Raw genomic sequence first — 24,162 nt, 5'->3', positions numbered from 1 at the left:
GCACTGCTGGGGTTTGAACCCGGATCTTAGCGGTACCTCCAGAGTGATATGATCATTTAAACAGACCAAAAGAATGAATAAGACACACACGGCAGTCATCACGTTTAGTAAACAGCTCATTTATTTCTTTACAAAATAGGTACAAATACAGAAGTTCTTCACACAAACAGGAAATATTTCAGGATATGTACAGAGTTTAACAAAAATAATGTAGTTCTAATAAACACATGGTCTTGTAAACAGTATGTACAAATTATTTACAGAGTAAAACATTGTTCTTCCCAACTGTGTACATCATTAATACCTTCCTTATATTTATAATAATGATAATAATAATAATGTTTGTTATTATCACTATCATCGTAATATTTTGGATAAAAAGCTGAAGGAGTAGAAATGTCCTGCTGGATATCTAAACCCATAAAAAATAATTTGTAAAATCATTAGACGAATAGATTTGTGCTTTGTTTATAGTATTACATTTTCCAGTGGTATTTTAGAATGAAACCACGGCGTCTAAAATAAATGCAAAAAACAAAATATAAATAGTACGAAAAATGTTCCCGACGTCACAATACTGTCGTAGGTGCTGGGCTTGATCACTACCATATATTAGTAACATTTATTTTCAATATCAAAAGAAATAAAACAATAATAGTGCTGTTTAAAAGATCGTCTGTAATAAAACAATCACAATTCCTTACAATGACTGACAAACACTGAATATAAACGACAACGTAAATAAAACCAAGTGCATAGAAATGAAGAGGCTGTTTCGAAATCAGACTGGACGTGACGTGAAATGTAAAAAAAATCACACATTAAAACATCATCTTTAATAAGTTTTGATCGTTTTTTGTGAGCCATAAATGGAACTCATGTTCCACACAAATTCAGATAATACATTTGGATCCGAACGCAGCTACAAAAGTCAGTAACGAAGAACAGCTCACAATAAAAACGAAACACTTTTATTTACGTGGGACGATTCAGAAGTGTGGAAGAAGTTTCCATTAATCCCGAATTTTACGCACCGCTGTCTCATTTACAGGGTGAAAATAGTGTCTGTTGTTTCTTTGCATTTTGAATTAAAGCTGCAGTATGAAACCGATGCACTGGGGGATTTGGAGACCCCTCTGGCTGACAAATGGAACTGCAGGCAACTAGTGTAACAATGAACTTGTGCTGTGCAAAACAAATCTGATGCCTGCAGATGGTGCGTCAGTACACGTTTGTGAAGGTCTTGATTAAATAATGCCGAAAACTTACAAACACAATGCAAAATCAGAGCTGACAGCTTCAAATTAGGGTCTTCGGATCACAAGTGCAACATACAAAGCCTTTAATTCTTAGCAAAAAGTTACATACGGCAGCTTTAAGTAGCAGAAGTGTTTATCTAACATTTAACATAAGTCGTTAAAGTGAGTAATACTAATTATCCAAGTAGGTGGGCTATGCTCTATAACTGATATTTTAAAGATAATTTAAAAATGAATAAATAATAAGGGGTAAGGTAGAGGGGACAGTTATTTAAAAATAATAATTTGAAGACATGAGGGGAAGTAATGTGTATGAAACACTGCAGTGTTTAGACTTCTGGAGGGTCTTTAAGTCTTTCTACTGATTAAACACTGACAAATCTTGACCTTTATAGCTAAGAAGGTTGAATGAGAATGATGTGTGTGTGTGTGTGTGTGTTATTTTGAATAGCTTAATTGATTGAAGTGATTCAGTCGCATGTTATTTGTGATAACACAAACTCAAGTGCTCTGTTGTTTAATTCCTCTTTTGTACAACATTTTTAAGGGTTACTTAAACTTAACTTACAGAAAAACGCCTCCGTATGAACAATTTTCCACAACTTGCTTGTTGCTGTGCTACAAAACTACATGTAAACAAATGCGGTGGTGAATCAGTGTAACTAAATAACCAAGTTAGCAGCGGAGTTCATTTTATTTGTTCCATTTCTTTGTCTGATTACTTTATACCTAGCTCACACTACACCATTTTTGCCCTGATTTTCGCTCAGCGACTAGATTTGCCGGCTCGGGAGCAACTCGGCAGGAGCAACTGGTCTTGTAGCCAAATCCACTCGGATTCATTTATTTTTCTCTTTGATTTTACGCTGCACATCGGCGCACAAACTTTGATCGCTCGCTACTTGTTGACGTGCATTTTTGGACGTGGTATCATTAAACCCCTCGTCACTTCTCGCGTTTGTTTTCGTGACAAAATGTAGTTTGGGAGACCAGAGAAGCTCGCCTGCGATTCCAGTTGGTGATTGATGGTGTAGTGTAAAAACCCCCTATCAGTCGTGTAGTGTGAAATACACACCGACTTGAAAGACTCCCGATTACAAGAGATCCAGTCGTGTAGTGTGAACTGTACAGAAACCTGACCACTTGGAAAGTCATGTAGTGTGAACTTGGCATTACTAATGTAGTCTGATCCTATAATCTGTTTACTTTAAATAATTATTATCTTTTAACCGCTTTATCCTGGTCAGGTTTCACTGGGAAAAACTGGGCGCAAGGCAGGAACACCCTGGAACACCCTGGACAGGGCACCCATCTATCGCAGGGCTTTGACCTACAGACACACCCGATCATGTCTGTGTAGACGCCTGGCTGGGTGAGATTTGAACCCGGATCTCAGCGGTGGTGGGTTATTGTAACAGACCGCCAGCCACCCAAGTGCCTCCACTTTAAATAATAATGATGATGATGATGATGATGATGCTTTAATCATTGTAAGTGTTTAATCTACCAAATAAAACATTACAAATGATAAAACACAAGTACAAAAATCCTAGACTGACGTGTTATTGATTGTAGATGTTCAGGTTACGTCTGTGCTCATTAATTTTAGTTAAAGTCAGTAAGTATTGGACAGTAAGGGAGCTGCTGGAGTGCATTGACCGTCTCAGGCTGTCCGAGCGCTGGATTAAAGGCAGTGAGAGGTCTGACATGCACCTTCTAACCTCACCTTGTTCTTTAAAGTATGATTAAACTGCACGCTGATGCTAATTGAGTTATACTGTCCGATTAGTCAGTTATTCATGACTAAAACCAGTTGTCATTACTGTAGTGATACAGGTGTAGTGAAAATGTGCTTGGATATAGAAACAGTTTAAAATTTTCAACATTATCGAATCACATGGTCAAAACTACTTGTTTCATAATTGTAGTGTTTGGGATCTAAATAATACAGACCAACACCAACGATGGTCACAACGTTTGGCTACTTTCTTTTAGCTACTCCCATATTTAGGCGGTCGCCACAGCAGGTCATGGTGCAACCTTGCTTATTTTATTTTGGCACGGACATTCATGTCTGTGTAGACAACTGACCGGCCGATAGCGCTGTCGAAATTCTAACCCTGGATCCCAGCTGTAGTGCCAGTAGTCAGTGCTGGGTGTTTCAGGTTTGTGTTTAATAAATAATTGATCTTGACGGGTCTTAATCCAGGTTCCATCATCAAATGTCTGATGGAAAAACACCACTTAGATGTTATTAAGCTTAATCAAATGAATAAAGTAGTGACATTCGGACATTGTAAGTGTTACAGACACATGTAAAAGAGAGAGCTCTAGCTGGAAAGTAATCCTGGCTGTAAGTGTTGTAGTGGTGTATTGCTGTGTTGTGATGGTTGCTGGTTTAGTGACGGAGTGAAGTGTAAACCACATGAACGCGCTGCACACGTGAAGAAAATAATACTGTGATGATTCACCATCTTTACAGAATACATAAAAATCTTGTTTTAGGATTTTGTAGCTCAAATGATGAATGTAAACCTGCTGATAAAAAGGATAATAAAAAATATTTACATGAAAGTCTCACTTTAAGTTTTTAACCCATTTAGGACGTGTTAATGTCCATCACATGAGCAAGTGTTTTTTTGATGTAAACAAAAACATGAAACAAACTGATAGAGCATAAAATAACGTGAATGCAGATCTGGTCCATTGGCGTAGATGCACTAACAATAACAATAGGAGCATAAATGCATTATTAGCATTGTGTAGCTGCATGTGCACCTAATTAGATGTCGTTTCCTCATCCAATTGGTGTATTTTGTCCCCTTTTACGGATAATAGCGCGTCGTATGATAACAACAAGCTGATAAGCACACCAATATTACATTCTTAATACTGAACTTGATGGGGTTTGGAGGCGATTCAAGTTGCTTTCACACAGTTTGAATCTAACATCTTTAGACGTCTGAAGACTGAATTAGGACGTGCGGTGAATCTGAGCAGCCGATAGCACTGCCGTCGATGGGCTGGCGAAACAGACCGCGGTGCCACCCGAGCACCAATAATGACCAATTAAACTTTCTTGACAAAATACTCGCACAGTGTAGAACTAATACAAATACATTGTATAATAATAAAGTGAAAAAATTGTGTATTTAGTTAGACTTGGCAACCGTGCAGTGTGCCGTCCATAAGCTGTCATATCTTCTTCAGTAATATACACAGTCGAGTCACATTATTATGAGCACCAGCTGATATCCAGAGAAACCGGCGTGTGCAGCACGGACAGCAGCTAGACAAGCTGGGAGAGACTCGATAAGGTCCTGGTAGGTTCTCACAGGTATCTGGAGATGTGCTGACGTGGGGGAGGATCCATAGAGCCAACACCACCATCAAGGTGCTCCACAGATGCTCAATTGGGTTCAATTAAGGGGCCAGGGTAGTACTTGGTCATGCTCTTCCGACCAATGTGGGGCAGTTCTAGCCGTGTGACGTGTCGCATCGTCTTGCTGGATTGTCCAGATCCCATCCAGTCCAGGGAAGATACCCAAATCAGCTGAGAGTGCCTTTCACACCTTATATACCTTATATACCCACCAAACCAGCAAGAAACGTGACTTCCTTCATAAGCTACACGCTGCAGCCGTCGAAAGTAGGCAGTGGTCATAATGTGACCCGACAGTGTATTTGTATTACAAGTGATTATTAACTGATCATTATTGTTTTTGGGTCAATGGTTTGTATAAAATCCGCTGATTGATTAGTAGGTGACACGTCTTCGTACACGAATACACAGCATGACAGCAACATGATATTTAAAAATAAAATAAATACTTAAAAAAACTAACAAAAAAAACCCCCCAATAATTACAACAATCCAGGACTTGTGCTATTTAGACAGAACACATAGAAATAAAATAATCTTACTTTTTAATCTTACTTAATTTAATCTTAAATTAATCTTACTGGATGTTTCATCATTTTGAAACTTGCCGGACGGGCCTGACTGAAGTGCAAACAATATCAACCATCTTTTGTATTTCTTTTGGTCCTTTTTCGGGAAAAAAACACTTAAAACAAGTCAAATTATTGTAAGATTGATCCCTATCAGTGATGCATTAGTGATGTTCAATACACAGCTAATCATGATCCACAATAAAAGAAAGTCGAGGGTGAACGAGGCTTATGTTTGACCCACGGCCTTCAGTTCCACTTCCACTGTCTTACTGGTTAAAATAATAGCATTTAGAAATTAAAAGTGATATACAGTACAGGGCAAAAGTCTTAAGCCACCTTTAGATTTATTGTTTAGCATTGGTTTAATGACCATATATAATTATTTCTCAGTCTCTGTACTGTAGCTCTACCAGGACATTTGTAAGCAGTACTAAAAAACTATAAAGTAGCAAGTATTTAGTGTGAACTCCTATCACACTTCAACAATATCACTGACCTGGTTCTCTCTCACTCACTCATTTTTTTATCCGCTTATCCAATCAGGGTCGCAGGGGGGTGCTGGGGCCTATCCCAGCTTTTCAATGGGCGCGAGGCACACAGTAACACCCTGGACGGGGTGCCAGTCCATCGCAGGGCAGACACACACACACATATACACACACACACGCAATTCAGTGTCTCCAATTAACCTGACTGCATGTTTTTGGACTGTGGGAGGAAACCGAAGCTCACGGAGGAAACCCATGCAGACACTAATATCCAGATCTGAATATTGTAAAGACAAAGAAATAAAATACAGCCTAAATCTAAAGATGCCTGGTATAATATACCAACAGATTACTTCAGGACTTCTCGAAAGAGTTCAAGATGTGCTTAGTGCCAAAGGAGGTCACAATAAATACCCATGTTATGAAAACGTACATATTTCCTGCAATTGTATCTTAATACAGAGACTGAAATGAGATGGACGGTCATTAAAACTGCCAGAACAGCAAAGCGAGTGGCGGCCCAAGACTTTTGCACAGTGCTGTATATATATATATATATTTAGTCTTTCTTTACATTAAAAAGCCACACTGACATCACATCAGACACACATAGAGCAGGAGAGCTGAACCTGGCTGAAGGCACGTTACAGGAGGAAGCTGGAGGTCGCTGCGTGTTGGCTACCAATCCCGTCTTGCTGAGCTGAGTCGGGTTGAAACGTTTGGTCGGTGTCGGCGCGGCGGACGCGCGCTACTTCAGCAGAGCGCGGTAGAGCAGGAGTGACCGACTGGTTTCGCGCTCCTGCTCCAAATAGAATATGAAGTCCCTGAGGTTCACGCGCGTGATCCGCTGTCGAGGGAAGTGCCGCGACGAGGCCGGAGACGCCAGTGACGACGCCGGAGACCCGGCCGAGCTCCCCGATACCTGCACACAGGAAATGACACGTAGGTGAGCACAACTGTACTGTATGCATTCGTTCACATTAACCGAAAAGCACCAACCGCCAGGTACAAAGACACAATGGAAATAACATGATCAGACACAGCAGCGCTGCTGGAGTTTTTAAACACCTCACTGTCACTGCTGGACTGAGAATAGTCCACCAACCTAAAATATCCAGCCAACAGCGCCCCGTGGGCAGCGTCCTGTGACCACTGATGAAGGTCTAGAAGATGAGCGACTCAAACAGCAGCAATAGATGAGCGATCGTCTCTGACTTTACATCTACAAGGTGGACCAACTAGGTAGGAGTGTCTAATAGAGTGGACAGTGAGTGGACACGGTATTTAAAAACTCCAGCAGCGCTGCTGTGTCTGATCCACTCATACCAGCACAACACACACTAACACACCACCACCATGTCAGTGTCACTGCAGTGCTGAGAATGATCCACCACCTAAATAATACCTGCTCTGTGGTGGTCCTGTGGGGGTCCTGACCATTGAAGAACAGCATGAAAGGAGGCTAACAAAGCATGCAGAGAAACAGATGGACTACAGTCAGTAATTGTAGACCTACAAAGTGCTTCTATATGGTAAGTGGAGCTGATAGAATGGACAGTGAGTGTAGAAACATGGTGGTGGTTTTAATGTTATGGCTGATCAGTGTATTTATAAACTACAATGGAATTTATTGCATTTTACAAAATGTTTCAACATTTCCAGATATGCGGTTTGTACATCATGAGCTCTCGACCCAGCCCACACGGGTAACTACATCCATGCTCTCAGACAGGTGGTGTGTCTGGGCTGAGTGGATTTGTGATGGGAAGAGGCACAGGGTGCGTTTGGGGGGAAAATAAGGACCCCTGGAGCCAGAGGGCCTGCTGCCTGCCTCATCAGACCAATCAGACATGAGCTTTTGTGAAACACAGGGCCGCCTGGTGCCATGGCAATTACTGCCAGTCATCGGCCGGGCCAATCAAACGCATCCGTCTACCTGGACAGTGTGACACAGCGGACGCTGACATCTGCACAGTGTGTGTGTGTTTGTGTGTGTGATACAGATGTGGGTAAGTGATCTAAATATAGTCAGAAATGTCAGACAGTCTGCCTGCACGACACACACACACACACACACACACACACACACACACGTGTATTCATGGGCTGCTGAACATCTTGCCAGCTCATGTTGAGATGGTGATGAAGTAAAACCATCTGATTAGACGATGCTATGCACAGATTTGCACTAATTACGTTCACGCTCGGAAATGGAGCCCGGAAAATAAAACACTAAAACAAAAACAAAAGATCTGGGCAAGGTCACAGGAGGAAAAGAGACAGAAAAGATAGAAAATGTCGGCAAGAAAAATCCACGAGGCAAAGAAACAGCATCTGTCATTTTATCTGGCAGCTCGCAGGCATGATGTCATACGACATATCCATCCTCCGACACAGGCGTCCTCACACACTCACGTACACCGTACACACACACACACCGTACAGCATTCTGTACACGGACGCGACCGACCAGCCGTCCGAGGCTCAAAATAAAGAGAGAAAAATACAGAGAAAAATAAACAATATGAGTAAAAATCGGCACAGCGATAAAGTATGCTAACCTACTACTGCTAAGCTCTAGGGAGCCAGGGTTCGAATCCCAACTGTGCTTATATCCAGAGAGGAAATACTGAAACAGCCTAGCCATTAGGAGGAGAACTTGTCATTGGGAGTGCACTCTCAGTGCCGGTCACAAGCCCCGATAGAAATAGAAGAGCTGCATCAGGACGGGCATCCAGGGTAAAAACAGTGCCAAGTCTGTTATCTGGACCAGATCAGCTGTGGCGAGCCCTTTATGGACGTGATTGGCTAATTGTTATTGGGAGTGCGCTCTCAGTGCTGGTCACAAGCCCGGATAGAAATAGGAGAGCTGCATTAGGATGGGCATCAGGGTAAAAATTGTGCCCAGTCGGTTATCTGGACCAGATCCGCTGTGGCGAGCCCTTTATGGACGTGATTGGCTAATGTCAAAAGGCGCTGGATGAACTGCCGAAACAGCCTATTCATCTGGAGGTGCACTTGTCATTGGGAGTGCACTCTCAGTGCCGGTCACAAGCCGAATAGAAATAGGAGGATTGTGTCTGGACGGGCATCCAGGGTAAAAACTGTACCAAGTCTGGTATGTGGACCAGATCCGCTGTGGCGACACCCAAATATGTGAGCAGCCAAAAGAAAATAAAGAATAAAGGAAGGAAGGCGCTCAGGTGACGCAGTGGTAAATTAATCTAGACCACTACTATTGAGATCTGGGGATGCAGGGTTCGAATCCCAACTGTGCTATCGACCAGTCAAGCATCTTTTTGAATGTGAAAAGTTAAGCTCTCAGTGCCGGTCACAAGCCCGGATAGAAATAGAAGGGTTGCATCAGGATGAGCATCCAGGGTAAAAACTAGACCAGATCAGCTGTGGGAGCCCTTTATGGACGTGATTGGGTAATGTCAAAAGGTGCTGGATGAACGGCCGAAACAGCCTAGCCATCAACCCGGACAGAAGTAGGAGAGTTGCGTCAGGATGGGTATTAAGTGTAAAAGCTGTGCCAAGTCTGGTATGTGGACCAGATCCGCTGTGGCGACACCCAAATATAAGAGCAGCCAAAATAAAAATAAATAAATAAAGATTAAAAACAATGACAGGAAGGGAGGTGTTCAGGTAACACAGTGGTAAATTATGCTAGCCTACTACTACTGAGATCTGGGGATGCAGGGTTCGAATCCCAACTGTGCTATCTGTCAGTGGGGTGTCTGTATGGACATGATTGGCTAATGTCCGAAAGGAATGGATGGCTGAAACAGCCTAGCCATCGGGAGTGCACTCTCAGTGCCGGTCACAAGCCTGGATAGAAATAAGAGTGTTGCGTCAGGATGGCCATCCAGGGTAAAAACTGTGCCCAGTCTGTTATCTGGACCAGATCCGCTGTGGCAAACCCTTTATGGACATGATTGGCTAATGTCAAAAGGGGATGGATGGATGACACAGCCTATCCATCGAGAGGTGCACTATAGATTGGAAGTGCGCTCTCAGTGCTGGTCACAAGCCTGGACAGAAATAGGAGGGTTGCATCAGGATGAGCATCCAGGGTAAAAATTGTGCCCAGTCTGTTATCTGGACCAGATCCACTGTGGCAAACCCTTTATGGACATGATTGGCTAATGTCAAAAGGGGATGGATGGATGACACAGCCTATCCATCGAGAGGTGCACTATAGATTGGAAGTGCGCTCTCAGTGCCGGTCACAAGCCCGGTTAGAAACAGGAGGTCTGTGTCAGGACGGACATAGAGTGTAAAAATTGTGCCAAGTTTGGTATGTAGACCAGATCTGCTACATATGTGAGCAGCCACCGAGCCACCACTGCCCTGCATACAGACATGATTGGCTATGACTGGGTGGGATGACCAAAGCCCAACAATAAACTGGTGCCCTGAACAAGGTGTGGTACTGTGTTGCGCCCAGGGAAAACGCACCCACCACGACCCAGACCAAGATAAAGCTGAGTGTGAGAAAAGAAAGGGCCACCCTTACCTCTTTAGGAATCTGAAATAACAGGGAATAAAAGCAGGGCAATGATGGGCAAATAAAACAGAGAGAATGGAAGAAATAATACAAGGTGGTGGAAAGAGAAAAGAAAGAAAACAGAATGGAGAGAGGGAAAGTATGAAGAAAATATAAATATTTAATGTATTTAAGTTTTTACACCATGTTTAACACATATTTGTGACATTTATGAACTAGAAAAAATAAAATTAGGGTGAAAATAAAAGTGTAAAAAAGAGTAAAAAAAAACCATAAAGAAAGGCGACCGGAAAAAAGAACATAAGGAGTCGAGGAAAAGGGATGAAGCAGAATGATGTAAGGTTGTTTTCGCTAGTGTTCTCACCTCACACACACACACACACACACACACACGGGTCTGTTTAGGGTGTGTGAGTGTAGATGAAGACTAATCTCGTCATAATGTGTTCACACATGCGGGCTAACAACACATTAGCCGTGGCTGGCAGACTGGTTTAGGCATTTAGCTCTCACTGGGGGAAAAGCCACTGCATCACCCAGGGCATTATGGGTACATAATGGCTAAAATGAACACACGTTTTTTTTTTGGTTGGTGGAGGGTTGGGATGTGTCGCCCAAAAGAGTCAGATTACGCTAGCCCACTATGGCAGCAATGCAGGGTTTCAAGCACCAGCAGTGCTATCAGCCTGTCAGGCATCTACACACAAGACCGTAGCCGTAGCCTAGTGGTTAAGATACCGGAATAGCAATCAGAAGGATGCTGGTTCAAGCCCCACCACTACCACTGCAAGGTTGCTGCTTAGCCCTTAATTACATGCCCAAGCAGTGCTATCAGCCAGTCAGGCATCTACACACAAAGAAAAGATTGGTTATGTTTGAGTGGTTAAGGAACTGGACTAGCAATCAGAAGGATGCTGGTTCAAGCCCCACCACTATCACTGCAACTTTGCTGCTGTTGGGCCCTTAAGCAAGGCCCTTAATTGCTTGCCCAGCAGATTGGCAATGACTGAGAAGGGTGAAGGCTGATGCTGTAGCCTAGTGGTTAAAGTACTGGACTAGTAATCAGAAGGTCGCTGGTTCAAGTCCCACCACTGCAAGGTTGCTGCTGTTGGGTCCTTGAGCAAGGCCCTTAACCCTTAATTACTCATCTACACACAAAAAAATGGCTATGATTGAGGAGGGTGAAGGCTGATGCTGTAGCCTAGTGGTTAAGGTACTGGACTAGCAATCAGAAGGATGCTGGTTCAAGCCCCACCACTACCACTGCAAGGTTGCTGCTGTTGGGCCCTTAAGCAAGGTCCTTAGCCCTTAATTGCTCACCCCAGCAGTGCTATCATCCGGTCAGGCATCTACACACAAAGAAAAGACTGGCTATGATTGAGGAGGGTGAAGGCTGATGCTGTAGCCTAGTGGTTAAGTTACTGAACTAGTAATCAGAAGGTCGCTGGTTCAAGCCCCACCACTGCAAGGTTGCTGCTGTTGGGCCCTTGAGCAAGGCCCTTAGCCCTTAATTGCTCACCCCAGCAGTGCTATCATCCGGTCAGGAATCTACACACAAAGAAATGACTGGCTGTTTGAGGAGGGTGAAGGCTGATGCTGTAACCTAGTGGTTAAGGTACTGGACTAGTAATCAGAAGGTCGCTGGTTCAAGCCCCACCACTACCACTGCAAGGTTGCTGCTGTTGGGCCCTTAAGCAAGGCCCTTAGCCCTTAATAGCTCATTTACACACAAAGAAAAGATTGGCTATGATTAAGGAGGGTGAAGGCTGCTGCCGTAGCCTAGTGGTTAAGATACCGGACTAGCAATCAGAAGGATGCTGATTCAAGCCCCACCACTGCAAGGTTGCTGCTGTTGGGCCCTTGAGCACGGCCCTCAGCCCTTAATAGCTCAAACTGTATGCTGTACCTGTAATGTAAGTCGCTGTGGATAAAGGCGTCTGTAAATGTTATAAATGTAATGTAAATGATGCCGGTGAAGGATTGGCGTCCTGGCTGACGTGTTTTACTGCACTACGCCCAGTGAGTTTGGTAAAACCGGACCCATCGTGGCAAAGCGTAGTTCTGTTTCCAGCTGGTTTACAGAGCCGAAATCTTGCCTGAACTGCTGGAGAAGGAAACGCTCCTCCACTGCAGACGCTGCCACCTTAAATACATCTCAGAGAAGAATAAGAGAACGGATAGGGTTGCACTTTCTCCCCGAGGCGGCGTGTGGACGTAAATCTCCCCCCCCCCCCCCCCCCCCCCCAGCCCCCCCCCCCCCCCGGTCACTGCGCCGTTTTCCCTTCCCTCGCTTTCCTCCGAACCCCAGCGGCATCATGGGACCGGACCCCCTCTCAGCAACCTCCAGCTCCGTAATAACTCCTGCCATTAATTAAGACCAGAGGCCTGCTCGTTTTCTTTATTCCTCCCCCTCTCGCGCCCCCGGCCTGGAGAAAGAGGCCGACGAGGACGTTTCGGAAAGAGTTAACAGATGTGGGCTGACGGGCCCGGGGGCGGTTCGAGACATCGCCCGGGTGATGTATTTGATGTGGAGTTTATTCGGCTCCAATAAACGTATAAAGAATTTGAATAATAATTTGCAGATGTACACAGAGAGGATTACAGGCCTGGGTTCTCTTTGAAGCCAAGATGCACACACACACACACACACACGCACAAATACGAGGAACAAAAGGCTAACCGAATAACCTGCGTGCGTTAATGCCGCTATTTACAGTCTGTCCGGGGAGTAGAGCCTGGTAGATAAGTGACACCGGTTCACAGAGCCGCGGCACACCACGGTTCACGTAAGGAAAACGTCACTAATGATAGACTGGTCCAGGTGACCGTTTATTAATCTGAACGTTAGGTCAGCGGTGAGCCGAACTTATTCTGAATGCCGTGATAAATCGAGGAATTACATTCAAAACAAACAAGTCCAATTCGCTCCCCGACTAAAGAGCAACAAATCTCCGAAACGGCCGCGCTAATACCCCCCACATAAAACGAGAAAAGGCGAGCGAGCGGGCGGACCGGCGCGGGCGCGATGCATAGCAACCGTGTGCGATCTCAGTCAAGGAGAAAGGAGGCGAAGGGGGAGGAAAAAAAAAAACACCTTATTACTTCTAACTCCTGCAAGCCATTTTGGTCTCCAAAGGTTTCGCAGTGCCCGGGGCGCTGTGTCTGCAGTGTTTCGGGAAATGACTTGCCTTCGCACGAACGCTGCCATGTTCTGCAGCGCCGCTGCCCCACAGCGGCCCCGCTCAATTTCTCTTTAACCCTTTCCTGCCTCCCGCGCCTGTGAATCAGCGCCTCCGAGCTTTCTGTCGCTCTCTCTTTCGTCCGCACTCGTCACGTCGTTCAGCCTCGCGTCCAGACGTTTCCCCGGCATTAGTGTTAGCCTACCACTGTTGGGCCCTTGAGCAAGGCTCGCCCCAACAGTGCTATCAGCCAGTCAGGCATCTACACACAAAGAAAAGACTGGCTATGATTGAGGAGGGTGAAGTGGTTAAGGTACTGGACTAGTAATCAGAAGGTCGCTAATTCAAGCCCCCACCACTACCACTGCAAGGTTGCTGCTGTTGGGCCCTTGAGCAAGGCCCTTAGCTCTTAATTGCTCACCCCACAGTGCTATCAGCCGGTCAGGCATCTACACACAAAGAAAAGACTGGCTATGATTAAGGAGGGTGAAGGCTAGACTTGCGGTTAAGGTACAGGACTAGTAATCAGAAGGTCGCTGGTTCAAGCCCTACCACTGCAAGTTTGCTGCTGCTGGGCCCTTGAGCAAGGCCCTTAACCCTTCATTGCTCGCCGAGAAGTGCTATCAGCCGGTCAGCCTTCGTCTTGATATCATTTTTTTTTTGACTGAATTTTTTTTTTGAGGGAGAACATGCAAATTCCTACGGAGGACATTACATGCTGTTGTGGGAATTCAAAATAACCCTTAAAGATTGACACAGACAACCGGGATAATGATAAAAGCAAATAATCAATTTTTCCCAGCTGAGGGCCAATCTCAATGCAAACGCACACATGCCTTTACAGGAGAGAAAGGGCAACTCCGTCTGCCCTATCACAGTATTTATACCCCGCTTTACTGCCCCTTCAGGCTAACTCTTCTCAGCAACCCAGCTCAAGGTCAACCTTCCACACTAAACTTGTTTATCATCCTACAAGAATGGTCAGTTTGTTAGAAACATGGTGTACTTCCACAAGAATGCACCAGTATCAAAACTGCACGTGCACCCCCGCACACACAGTCCTGACACCCATGCATTCCCACGGAAGCAAGAAGCCCATGCCATGGTCAACATATATCTGGACCTAAGAAACCTTCCAAAAGTATCTTCTACCTCTGCTAATTGAACTAAGAAAGCAGAAACTTTAAATATAAATAAAAAATTTCCAGTCACAATGCGAAAATGAATCTATTTGGCACTGCGAGAACTGAATAGAAGTTAAAAACGGCGCTCTCTCACCACAGCTCTGCTACCGGCAGGCTGGGCAACCGACACTAGACAATACAGGGCAAGCTGTAGCCTAGTGGTTAAGGTACTGGACTGGTAATCAGAAGGTCGCTGGTTCAAGCCCCACCACTGCCAGGTTGCTGCTGTTGGGCCCCTGAGCAAGGCCCTTAACCCTCAATTGCTCAGATTGTATACTGTAACTGTAATGTAAGTCGCTTTGGATAAAAGCGGCTGCTAAATGCCTGTGATGGTGCCTGACAAAGATAATGGGATAATGGGATCAGGGTGTGGCTCTCCATACACAAAGCTGATCCGCATATGAACCCGCCTCGCGCAGGTGAAAAGATGCGGTCGGCTACTGCACACGTGTCGGAGGGGGTGTGTATTAGTCTCGGCTCTCCTCAATCAGAGTGGAGGTGAACATCAATACAGAGGAAGTGTAGGGGGGGGGGGGCTATTTGCTATTTGAAATGAAGAGCATCAGGCTGAAGTTTATTTAAGTGCACTGTGGATGAGGGGCGTCAAAATGTGTTTGTTTTTTAGCTGCATGAAAACATCAGGGCTGATCCCTTAAAGCACTGTCGCGGTTTTAAACTCAAACATGGCGGCGTGAAATCGGAGGCTAGTCTGATGTTGGGTATCAGAGCGTTCTCATGCTGGAGTGTGGATCCAGTCTATCCAGGCTGGATTAATTCGGCAGACTCGTTGACACAACACATAATTAAAACATCTGGCTCCCAGGCAGGAATTTTCTAATTAGTAGAGCACTGACGGTGCTGGAAACGTGTGGCCTCCAGACACGGTCCACGGGTTAGAGTCAGATGAAAGCTGAGCCTCCAGCGCCGCTCTGGAAAAGCTACACACAAACTAAACGTGCACGCAGACAATAAAACAATAACAGAAATCAGACAGACGGGTCACCTGAAGACACAGCGTACAACACCAGGAACCTTCCTCCCAAACAAAAGCACTGCAAAACATTATAGACAATAAAAATTACTATTTTTGTTTGCTCAAAATCAAACAAATCAACTGATAATTACAGTAATCAGTCAGTTCACAACCACATCCCACATTTACCAACATTTTTCCTAATTTTTCCCATCAGCAGGTGCAGCAATTCAACAATTTATTTATGAGTTAGTTTGTTTGGATTTTAGGTTCCAATCATTATTATTATTATTATTATTATTATTCCTAGGGTGCTGCAGTCTATTACCGTACAAATTCTGACAGTGCTATCAGCCGGCCATGAATCTATGCAGACAGACATGATTGGCTACGTCTGGCTAGGAGAGGCTCGGTGCCCAAATCCCAGCAATAAATCTGCGCTAAACAGATGCCCGGTCCTGGGTGCTTCTGTCTTTTGCCAAGTGTTTCCCATCGGAATCGGACCCGTGGAGACCCTGACCAGGACAAAGTGGCTGATAAGAACTCTTAATTTATGCTATCGAAGGCGACAGAGTCAAAATCTATTGCAGTAACATTAAAGGTTGAGTTCAGTTGGTCTCCTTTAAAATAAAATGAGAAATGTGTTTTGTTTTTAAATAATCGGACACATGGGTGCTTACGTGGTGCAGCAAGATATTCCGCTAGCACACCAGGGCAGAGATCCTGAACTCCTCTGTTTGAAAATCGGCGTTGCCACTGATCGGCTGGGCGCCATCTAGCAGGCCTAATTGTCAGTGCCTGCAGCAGACACGTTTCTGCTAGGGCTGGATGACCGGACTGTGGGTGGGGTCTTTAAACGCTGTGTAAAGACCCTGATTGGCAGATAGAGGTGCTGTGCAGAGTGCATGGTTGAAAAAGGGTTCCGCTAAGGGCTGCACGCAGGTCGGAGGAGGCGTGAGCAGCAATATACCCACTTCGACTGCAATCAGGGATCCACCAGCAGCGGAAGAGTAATTGACTACACTAAATTTGGAGAAAATGCATCAATTCAATAGAAAAAAAAAATCAATCAGACACATTAGAGGACAGACTTGATGTTTCATTTGTACTATAGTATTACTGGTATAGTTCTAGATAATATGCTTTATTCAGTATATCATCATCTCGTCCAGCCCTAGTAGGCAAACTGCTCCATCATTCATTGATTGATTGATTGATTCATTCATTCATAAATTGAGCATTGATGCATCCTGGCCTGTTCACCAAGCAGTCACGAGCTACTGGATTCACATTTACATCTGCAGCATTTAAAGGACACTTTTATCCAAATCGACTTACAATTATTACAACTGAGATTTAAGGGCCACAGGAAAGAGCTTTCCCTAAACTGTTGCTGCAAAGCTTTGATTTATTACACCTGTTATTGTTGTTATTGTAATTGTTGTGGTTGTTGAAATGCATACAATAGTAAGAAAAGGTGTCCCAATACTTATGGAATTCAATCCAGGAATAAATCTCTTATTCAGAATGAAAGCTCTCACTTCAAACTACACAGATATTACCGGCCAGGCGTGAGTGAGAGCGGCGGAGCGTTTCTTTCTGGTGGATCATAAAAAATTAAGTGTGTTCCTTATGGAACATGAGGACTGAACCTCGAGTCTGAACACTAATGAGGGCCTGTTGATTTTGGCCCGTCCGCTTCGTAATAGCACGGAACCGAGTCGCATCTACAGCTGCTTTAAATTTTAATTCTCTCTGGTCGAGAGGGCGGAGTCGGCGCTAACGGCCGCGGGGGGGGAGCGTTCGCCCGGCCTGGAGGCGCTCGCTGACCGACTGCGAGTTTCAAACACCGTTCGTTTGATGTCCTGACGGATTCGAGACGCAGTCGGAAAGAAAAAGGTTTCAACTGGAGAGGAAAGTTTACACAGAAACACTCGCACCGTCGTCGTGGTGAAGAGGAGGAGGAGGAGCGCCAATCAGAAAAAGTCCCGAAAGTGAGTCTGAAACCGGGACCTCATTCGCTCCTCTGAAGACTTTTAAAGAAGTAATGGCGTACTTTGAAGCGTAAGAGCGAAATGTCGTCTGCGTTTCGAACACAGATGTCAAATTTGCCCCAAAAAAGCCCGGGTCTAAAAACGTCTCGCTTTAAATAAATAATATACACACGTAAACACGAGCGCGTGCCACCCTTCAGAGGCAGGAGGGTCGGAAAATGTGTTTCATCTCCCATTCTGTCACTTCTGCTCCTCAAAACTGTCAAGCGTCTGAAGATCTGGCAGAGAGGTCGCGTTCATGCGCCCGTGTTTCTTGCACGTTCTGGAGGGATCCAGCTCCCCCAGTTCCTCCGTTTTGAGAACGGACTCGTTCGTATTCAGGACGTGAGCCGAAAAACCACAAACTTTATGTGTTTGTAAGTAATTCTGACGGTTTTGGCAAGCATGAGGTGCCCAGTGGTTCCCGAAAATGTTTGGGAGTTTTCCTTTTACGGTCGAATGCTAAAATATGACAGAACACACAAACGAGCTCGCCCAGTGAGTCACCTACCAACCGGCTAATCCACTGTGTTCTGGATGAAACTCACGCTAAGCATCGTTGAGGGTTTGTGTTGCCTGAACAAACTCACTGTCCATTTTATCAGCTCCACTTACCATATAGAAGCACTTTGTAGTTCTACAATTACTGACTGTAGTCCATCTGTATCTCTGCATGCATTGTTAGCCCCCTTTCATGCTGTTCTTCAATGGTCAGGACCCCCACAGGACCACCACAGAGCAGGTATTATTTAGGTGGTGGATCATTCTCAGCACTGCAGTGACACTGACATGGTGGTGGTGTGTTAGTGTGTGTTGTGCTGGTATGAGTGGATCAGACACAGCAGCGCTGCTGGACTTTTTAAACACCTCACTGTCACTGCTGGACTGAGAATAGTCCACCAACCAAAAATATCCAGCCAACAGCGCCCCGTGGGCAGCGTCCTGTGACCACTGATGAAGGTCTAGAAGATGAGTGACTCAAACAGCAGCAATAGATGAGCGATCGTCTCTGACTTTACATCTACAAGGTGGACCAACTAGGTAGGAGTGTCTAATAGAGTGGACAGTGAGTGGACACGGTATATTAATACTGCAGCAGCGTTGCTGTGTCTGATCCACTCATACCAGCACAACACACACCAACACACCACCACCATGTCATTGTCACTGCAGAGCAGAGAATGATCCACCACCTAAATAATACTGATCAAACGAGGAGGTGGTTTTAATGTTATGGCTGATCAGTGTATACCTGAAGCCTCTAAACTAGGAACAGCTGTGTGTGTGTGTGTGTGTGTGTGTGTGTGTGTGTGTGTGTGTGTGTGTGTGTGTGTGAGATCCTTATATCTACATATTTACTCAGTTTAATTATCACAACAGACGATGCTGGAGATCAACAGAAGTTTGGGAAAGCGAAAGGTAGAAGTGAGAACGTTCCTCAACCCGAGGCGCTGAGCTCGAGGCAGTGGAGACACGACAGCGCAGTACGAAATAAAGCACACAATTATTTTCTGGCTCTATTTTATTTTTAAAACAGGAAAAAAAACATAGCAAAGCTATATATGTTACATATTTAAAACGCAAAAACCAGGGCACTCAGGTGGAACAGCAGTCTATTGTCCTAGCTTACATTTCCATTCACATTTATGGTACAGAGGTACCCTGTAACTCGACGTCCTCCAAACTCAAAATCTTTGAAACTCGACGCCATTCATCGACAAATTTGTCCCCTTAAACTCGACGTGTGTGTGACCGCTACTGTGTTCGGCGCTCTACTTGAGCGGTGTGGTAAAACGTCATTAAAGTGTGAACATGAGACGAATCTGCATTAGTGTGGAATAAGCGTCAGATCCAGTGTTACAGCTCCACATGTATCTGTGTTTATCTGGATTTTCCTCCCTGTTTCACTTTTAAACTTGTGTTACAGCTCGAGCTTCTGAGAAATGGTGAGAATCAGAATCAGCTTCTCCCAGAGTCTAAAACTCTTCTGGTTCAAAATGAAGCTTAACGTGGTTTAATGTAGTAAAAGAAGGAGACAGGAGCACTAAACTCCTCTTCATTATTACTGCTCATAAGTTCATCCACTAATCACATTCATCAAAAAAGCGGAAAAGCGCTCATGTGAATGCGCCGGTACTGAATGGAATACGGTACTCCAAGATCAAGCATCTCCACCATTAAAAAGCATAAGGAAACAATAACGTAGTAAAGATAAACTGCAGCTTTTATTGATATTGTTTTTAATTGTATTTCAGTGGTGTTATATTATATTTGTGTTATTTTCAGTGTATAAGTGTTAAAAACCTCATTATTTTACATGAGCCTAAAATATCTGCAGTTCCACAGAACCATGGACGCATTAACAGGTTCCCAAACATCCTTATGGGAAAAAAATACCTTAAAACGCAACGTCTTTAAAACTCGACGCCACTCGCAGAACCAACTGACGTTGAGTTTCAAGGTACCGCTGTATTTAGCAAAAGCTTTTACAATTAGAACTTATAGATACTGAGGGTTAAGGACCTTCCGCAGGGGTCAGTCCAACATGGGCAGCTTGGTACTGGGGACTGAACTGGACTCAACCTTCTGATTAGTAGTCCAGAACCTTAACTTCTAAGCTACAACTTTACATTTTCAGCATTTAGCAAAAGCTTTACAGTATACTGTCTAAGCAATTGAGGGTTAAGGGCCTTGCTCAAGGGCCCAACAGTGACAAACTGGCAGTGGTGGGGCTTGAACAAGCAACCTTTGGATTACTAGTCCAGTACCTTAACCGCTAGGCCACAACTGTCCCACCACATCATACACCAGCTATATACGTATATATATATACATATATATACAGTGTATCACAAAAGTGAGTACACCCCTCACATTTCTGCAAATATTTAAGTATATCTTTTCATGGGACAACACTGACAAAATGACACTTTGACACAATGAAAAGTAGTCTGTGTGCAGCTTATATAACAGTGTAAATTTATTCTTCCCTCAAAATAACTCAATATACAGCCATTTATGTCTAAACCACCGGCAACAAAAGTGAGTACACCCCTTAGTGAAAGTTCCTGAAGTGTCAATATTTTGGGTGGCCACCATTATTTCCCAGAACTGCCTTAACTCTCCTGGGCATGGAGTTTACCAGAGCTTCACAGGTTGCCACTGGAATGCTTTTCCACTCCTCCATGACGACATCACGGAGCTGGCGGATATTCGAGACTTTGCGCTCCTCCACCTTCCGCTTGAGGATGCCCCAAAGATGTTCTATTGGATTTAGGTCTGGAGACATGCTTGGCCAGTCCATCACCTTTACCCTCAGCCTCTTCAATAAAGCAGTGGTCGTCTTAGAGGTGTGTTTGGGGTCATTATCATGCTGGAACACTGCCCTGCGACCCAGTTTCCGGAGGAAGGGGATCATGCTCTGCTTCAGTATTTCACAGTACATATTGGAGTTCATGTGTCCCTCAATGAAATGTAACTCCCCAACACCTGCTGCACTCATGCAGCCCCAGACCATGGCATTCCCACCACCATGCTTGACTGTAGGCATGACACACTTATCTTTGTACTCCTCCCCTGATTGCCGCCACACATGCTTGAGACCATCTGAACCAAACAAATTAATCTTGGTCTCATCAGACCATAGGACATGGTTCCAGTAATCCATGTCCTTTGTTGACATGTCTTCAGCAAACTGTTTGCGGGCTTTCTTGTGTAGAGACTTCAGAAGAGGCTTCCTTCTGCGGTGACAGCCATGCAGACCAATTTGATGTAGTGTGCGGCGTATGGTCTGAGCACTGACAGGCTGACCCCCCACCTTTTTAATCTCTGCAGCAATGCTGACAGCACTCCTGCGCCTATCTTTCAAAGACAGCAGTTGGATGTGACGCTGAGCACGTGCACTCAGCTTCTTTGGACGACCAACGCGAGGTCTGTTCTGAGTGGACCCTGCTCTTTAAAACGCTGGATGATCTTGGCCACTGTGCTGCAGCTCAGTTTCAGGGTGTTGGCAATCTTCTTGTAGCCTTGGCCATCTTCATGTAGCGCAACAATTCGTCTTTTAAGATCCTCAGAGAGTTCTTTGCCATGAGGTGCCATGTTGGAACTTTCAGTGACCAGTATGAGAGAGTGTGAGAGCTGTACTACTAAATTGAACACACCTGCTCCCTATGCACACCTGAGACCTAGTAACACTAACGAGTCACATGACATTTTGGAGGGAAAATGACAAGCAGTGCTCAATTTGGACATTTAGGGGTGTAGTCTCTTAGGGGTGTACTCACTTTTGTTGCTGGTGGTTTAGACATTAATGGCTGTATATTGAGTTATTTTGAGGGAAGAATAAATTTACACTGTTATATAAGCTGCACACAGACTACTTTTCATTGTGTCAAAGTGTCATTTTGTCAGTGTTGTCCCATGAAAAGATATACTTAAATATCTGCAGAAATGTGAGGGGTGTACTCACTTTTGTGATACACTGTATATATACATATATATATATACAGTGTATCACAAAAGTGAGTACACCCCTCACATTTCTGCAAATATTTCATTATATCTTTTCATGGGACAACACTATAGACATGAAACTTGGATATAACTTAGAGTAGTCAGTGTACAGCTTGTATAGCAGTGTAGATTTACTGTCTTCTGAAAATAACTCAACACACAGCCATTAATGTCTAAATAGCTGGCAACATAAGTGAGTACACCCCACAGTGAACATGTCCAAATTGTGCCCAAATGTGTCGTTGTCCCTCCCTGGTGTCATGTGTCAAGGTCCCAGGTGTAAATGGGGAGCAGGGCTGTTAAATTTGGTGTTTTGGGTACAATTCTCTCATACTGGCCACTGGATATTCAACATGGCACCTCATGGCAAAGAACTCTCTGAGGATGTGAGAAATAGAATTGTTGCTCTCCACAAAGATGGCCTGGGCTATAAGAAGATTGCTAACACCCTGAAACTGAGCTACAGCATGGTGGCCAAGGTCATACAGCGGTTTTCCAGGACAGGTTCCACTCGGAACAGGCTTCGCCAGGGTCGACCAAAGAAGTTGAGTCCACGTGTTCGGCGTCATATCCAGAGGTTGGCTTTAAAAAATAGACACATGAGTGCTGCCAGCATTGCTGCAGAGGTTGAAGACGTGGGAGGTCAGCCTGTCAGTGCTCAGACCATACGCCGCACACTGCATCAACTCGGTCTGCATGGTCGTCATCCCAGAAGGAAGCTGACGCACAAGAAAACCCACAAACAGTTTGCTGAAGACAAGCAGTCCAAGAACATGGATTACTGGAATGCCCTGTGGTCTGACGAGACCAAGATAAACTTGTTTGGCTCAGATGGTGTCCAGCATGTGTGGCGGTGCCCTGGTGAGAAGTACCAAGACAACTGTATCTTGCCTACAGTCAAGCATGGTGGTGGTAGCATCATGGTCTTGGGCTGCATGAGTGTTGCTGGCACTGGGGAGCTGCAGTTCATTGAGGGAAACATGAATTCCAACATGTACTGTGACATTCTGAAACAGAGCATGATCCCCTCCCTTCGAAAACTGGGCCTCATGGCAGTTTTCCAACAGGATAACGACCCCAAACACAACCTCCAAGATGACAACTGCATTGCTGAGGAAGCTGAAGGTAAAGGTGATGGACTAAACCCAATTGAGCACCTGTGGCGCATCCTCAAGTGGAAGGTGGAGGAGTTCAAGGTGTCTAACATCCACCAGCTCCGTGATGTCATCATGGAGGAGTGGAAGATGATTCCAGTAGCAACCTGTGCAGCTCTGGTGAATTCCATGCCCAGGAGGGTTAAGGCAGTGCTGGATAATAATGGTGGTCACACAAAATATTGACACTTTGGGCACAATTTGGACATGTTCACTGTGGGGTGTACTCACTTATGTTGCCAGCCATTTAGACATTAATGGCTGTGTGTTGAGTTATTTTCAGAAGACAGTAAATCTACACTGCTATACAAGTTGTACACTGACTACTCTAAGTTATATCCAAGTTTCATGTCTATAGTGTTGTCCCATGAAAAGATATAATGAAATATTTGCAGAAATGTGAGGGGTGTACTCACTTTTGTGATACACTGTATATATATATATACAGTGTATCACAAAAGTGAGTACACCCCTCACATTTCTGCAGATATTTAAGTATATCTTTTCATGGGACAACACTGACAAAATGACACTTTGACACAATGAAAAGTAGTCTGTGTGCAGCTTATATAACAGTGTAAATTTATTCTTCCCTCAAAATAACTCAATATACAGCCATTAATGTCTAAACCACCGGCAACAAAAGTGAGTACACCCCTAAGAGACTACACCGCTAAATGTCCAAATTGAGCACTGCTTGTCATTTTCCCTCCAAAATGTCATGTGACTCGTTAGTGTTACTAGGTCTCAGGTGTGCATAGGGAGCAGGTGTGTTCAATTTAGTAGTACAGCTCTCACACTCTCTCATACCGGTCACTGAAAGTTCCAACATGGCACCTCATGGCAAAGAACTCTCTGAGGATCTTAAAAGACGAATTGTTGCGCTACATGAAGATGGCCAAGGCTACAAGAAGAT

General features: G+C 44.5%; 1 protein-coding gene across 1 annotated transcript in view; it reads right to left on the bottom strand.

Moving 5' to 3' along the window:
* Positions 1-6,100: 6,100 nt before the first annotated feature.
* LOC134323385 (transcription initiation factor TFIID subunit 4-like) overlaps positions 6,101-24,162 on the bottom strand; it is a 108,384-nt gene continuing 90,322 nt past the window's right edge. Inside the window, exon 15 of the mRNA XM_063004906.1 lies at positions 6,101-6,623. Within this exon, the coding sequence (XP_062860976.1) occupies positions 6,450-6,623 (174 nt within the window). The 3' untranslated portion in view covers positions 6,101-6,449. The remainder of the gene's footprint in view (positions 6,624-24,162) is intronic.

This window comes from Trichomycterus rosablanca, chromosome 11 (genome assembly GCF_030014385.1).
Source record: "Trichomycterus rosablanca isolate fTriRos1 chromosome 11, fTriRos1.hap1, whole genome shotgun sequence".
NCBI classification, from domain to species: Eukaryota; Metazoa; Chordata; class Actinopteri; order Siluriformes; family Trichomycteridae; genus Trichomycterus; species Trichomycterus rosablanca.
The sequence above is the reverse complement of the archived record's forward strand: the minus strand, read 5'-3'. Positions and strand labels throughout refer to the sequence as shown.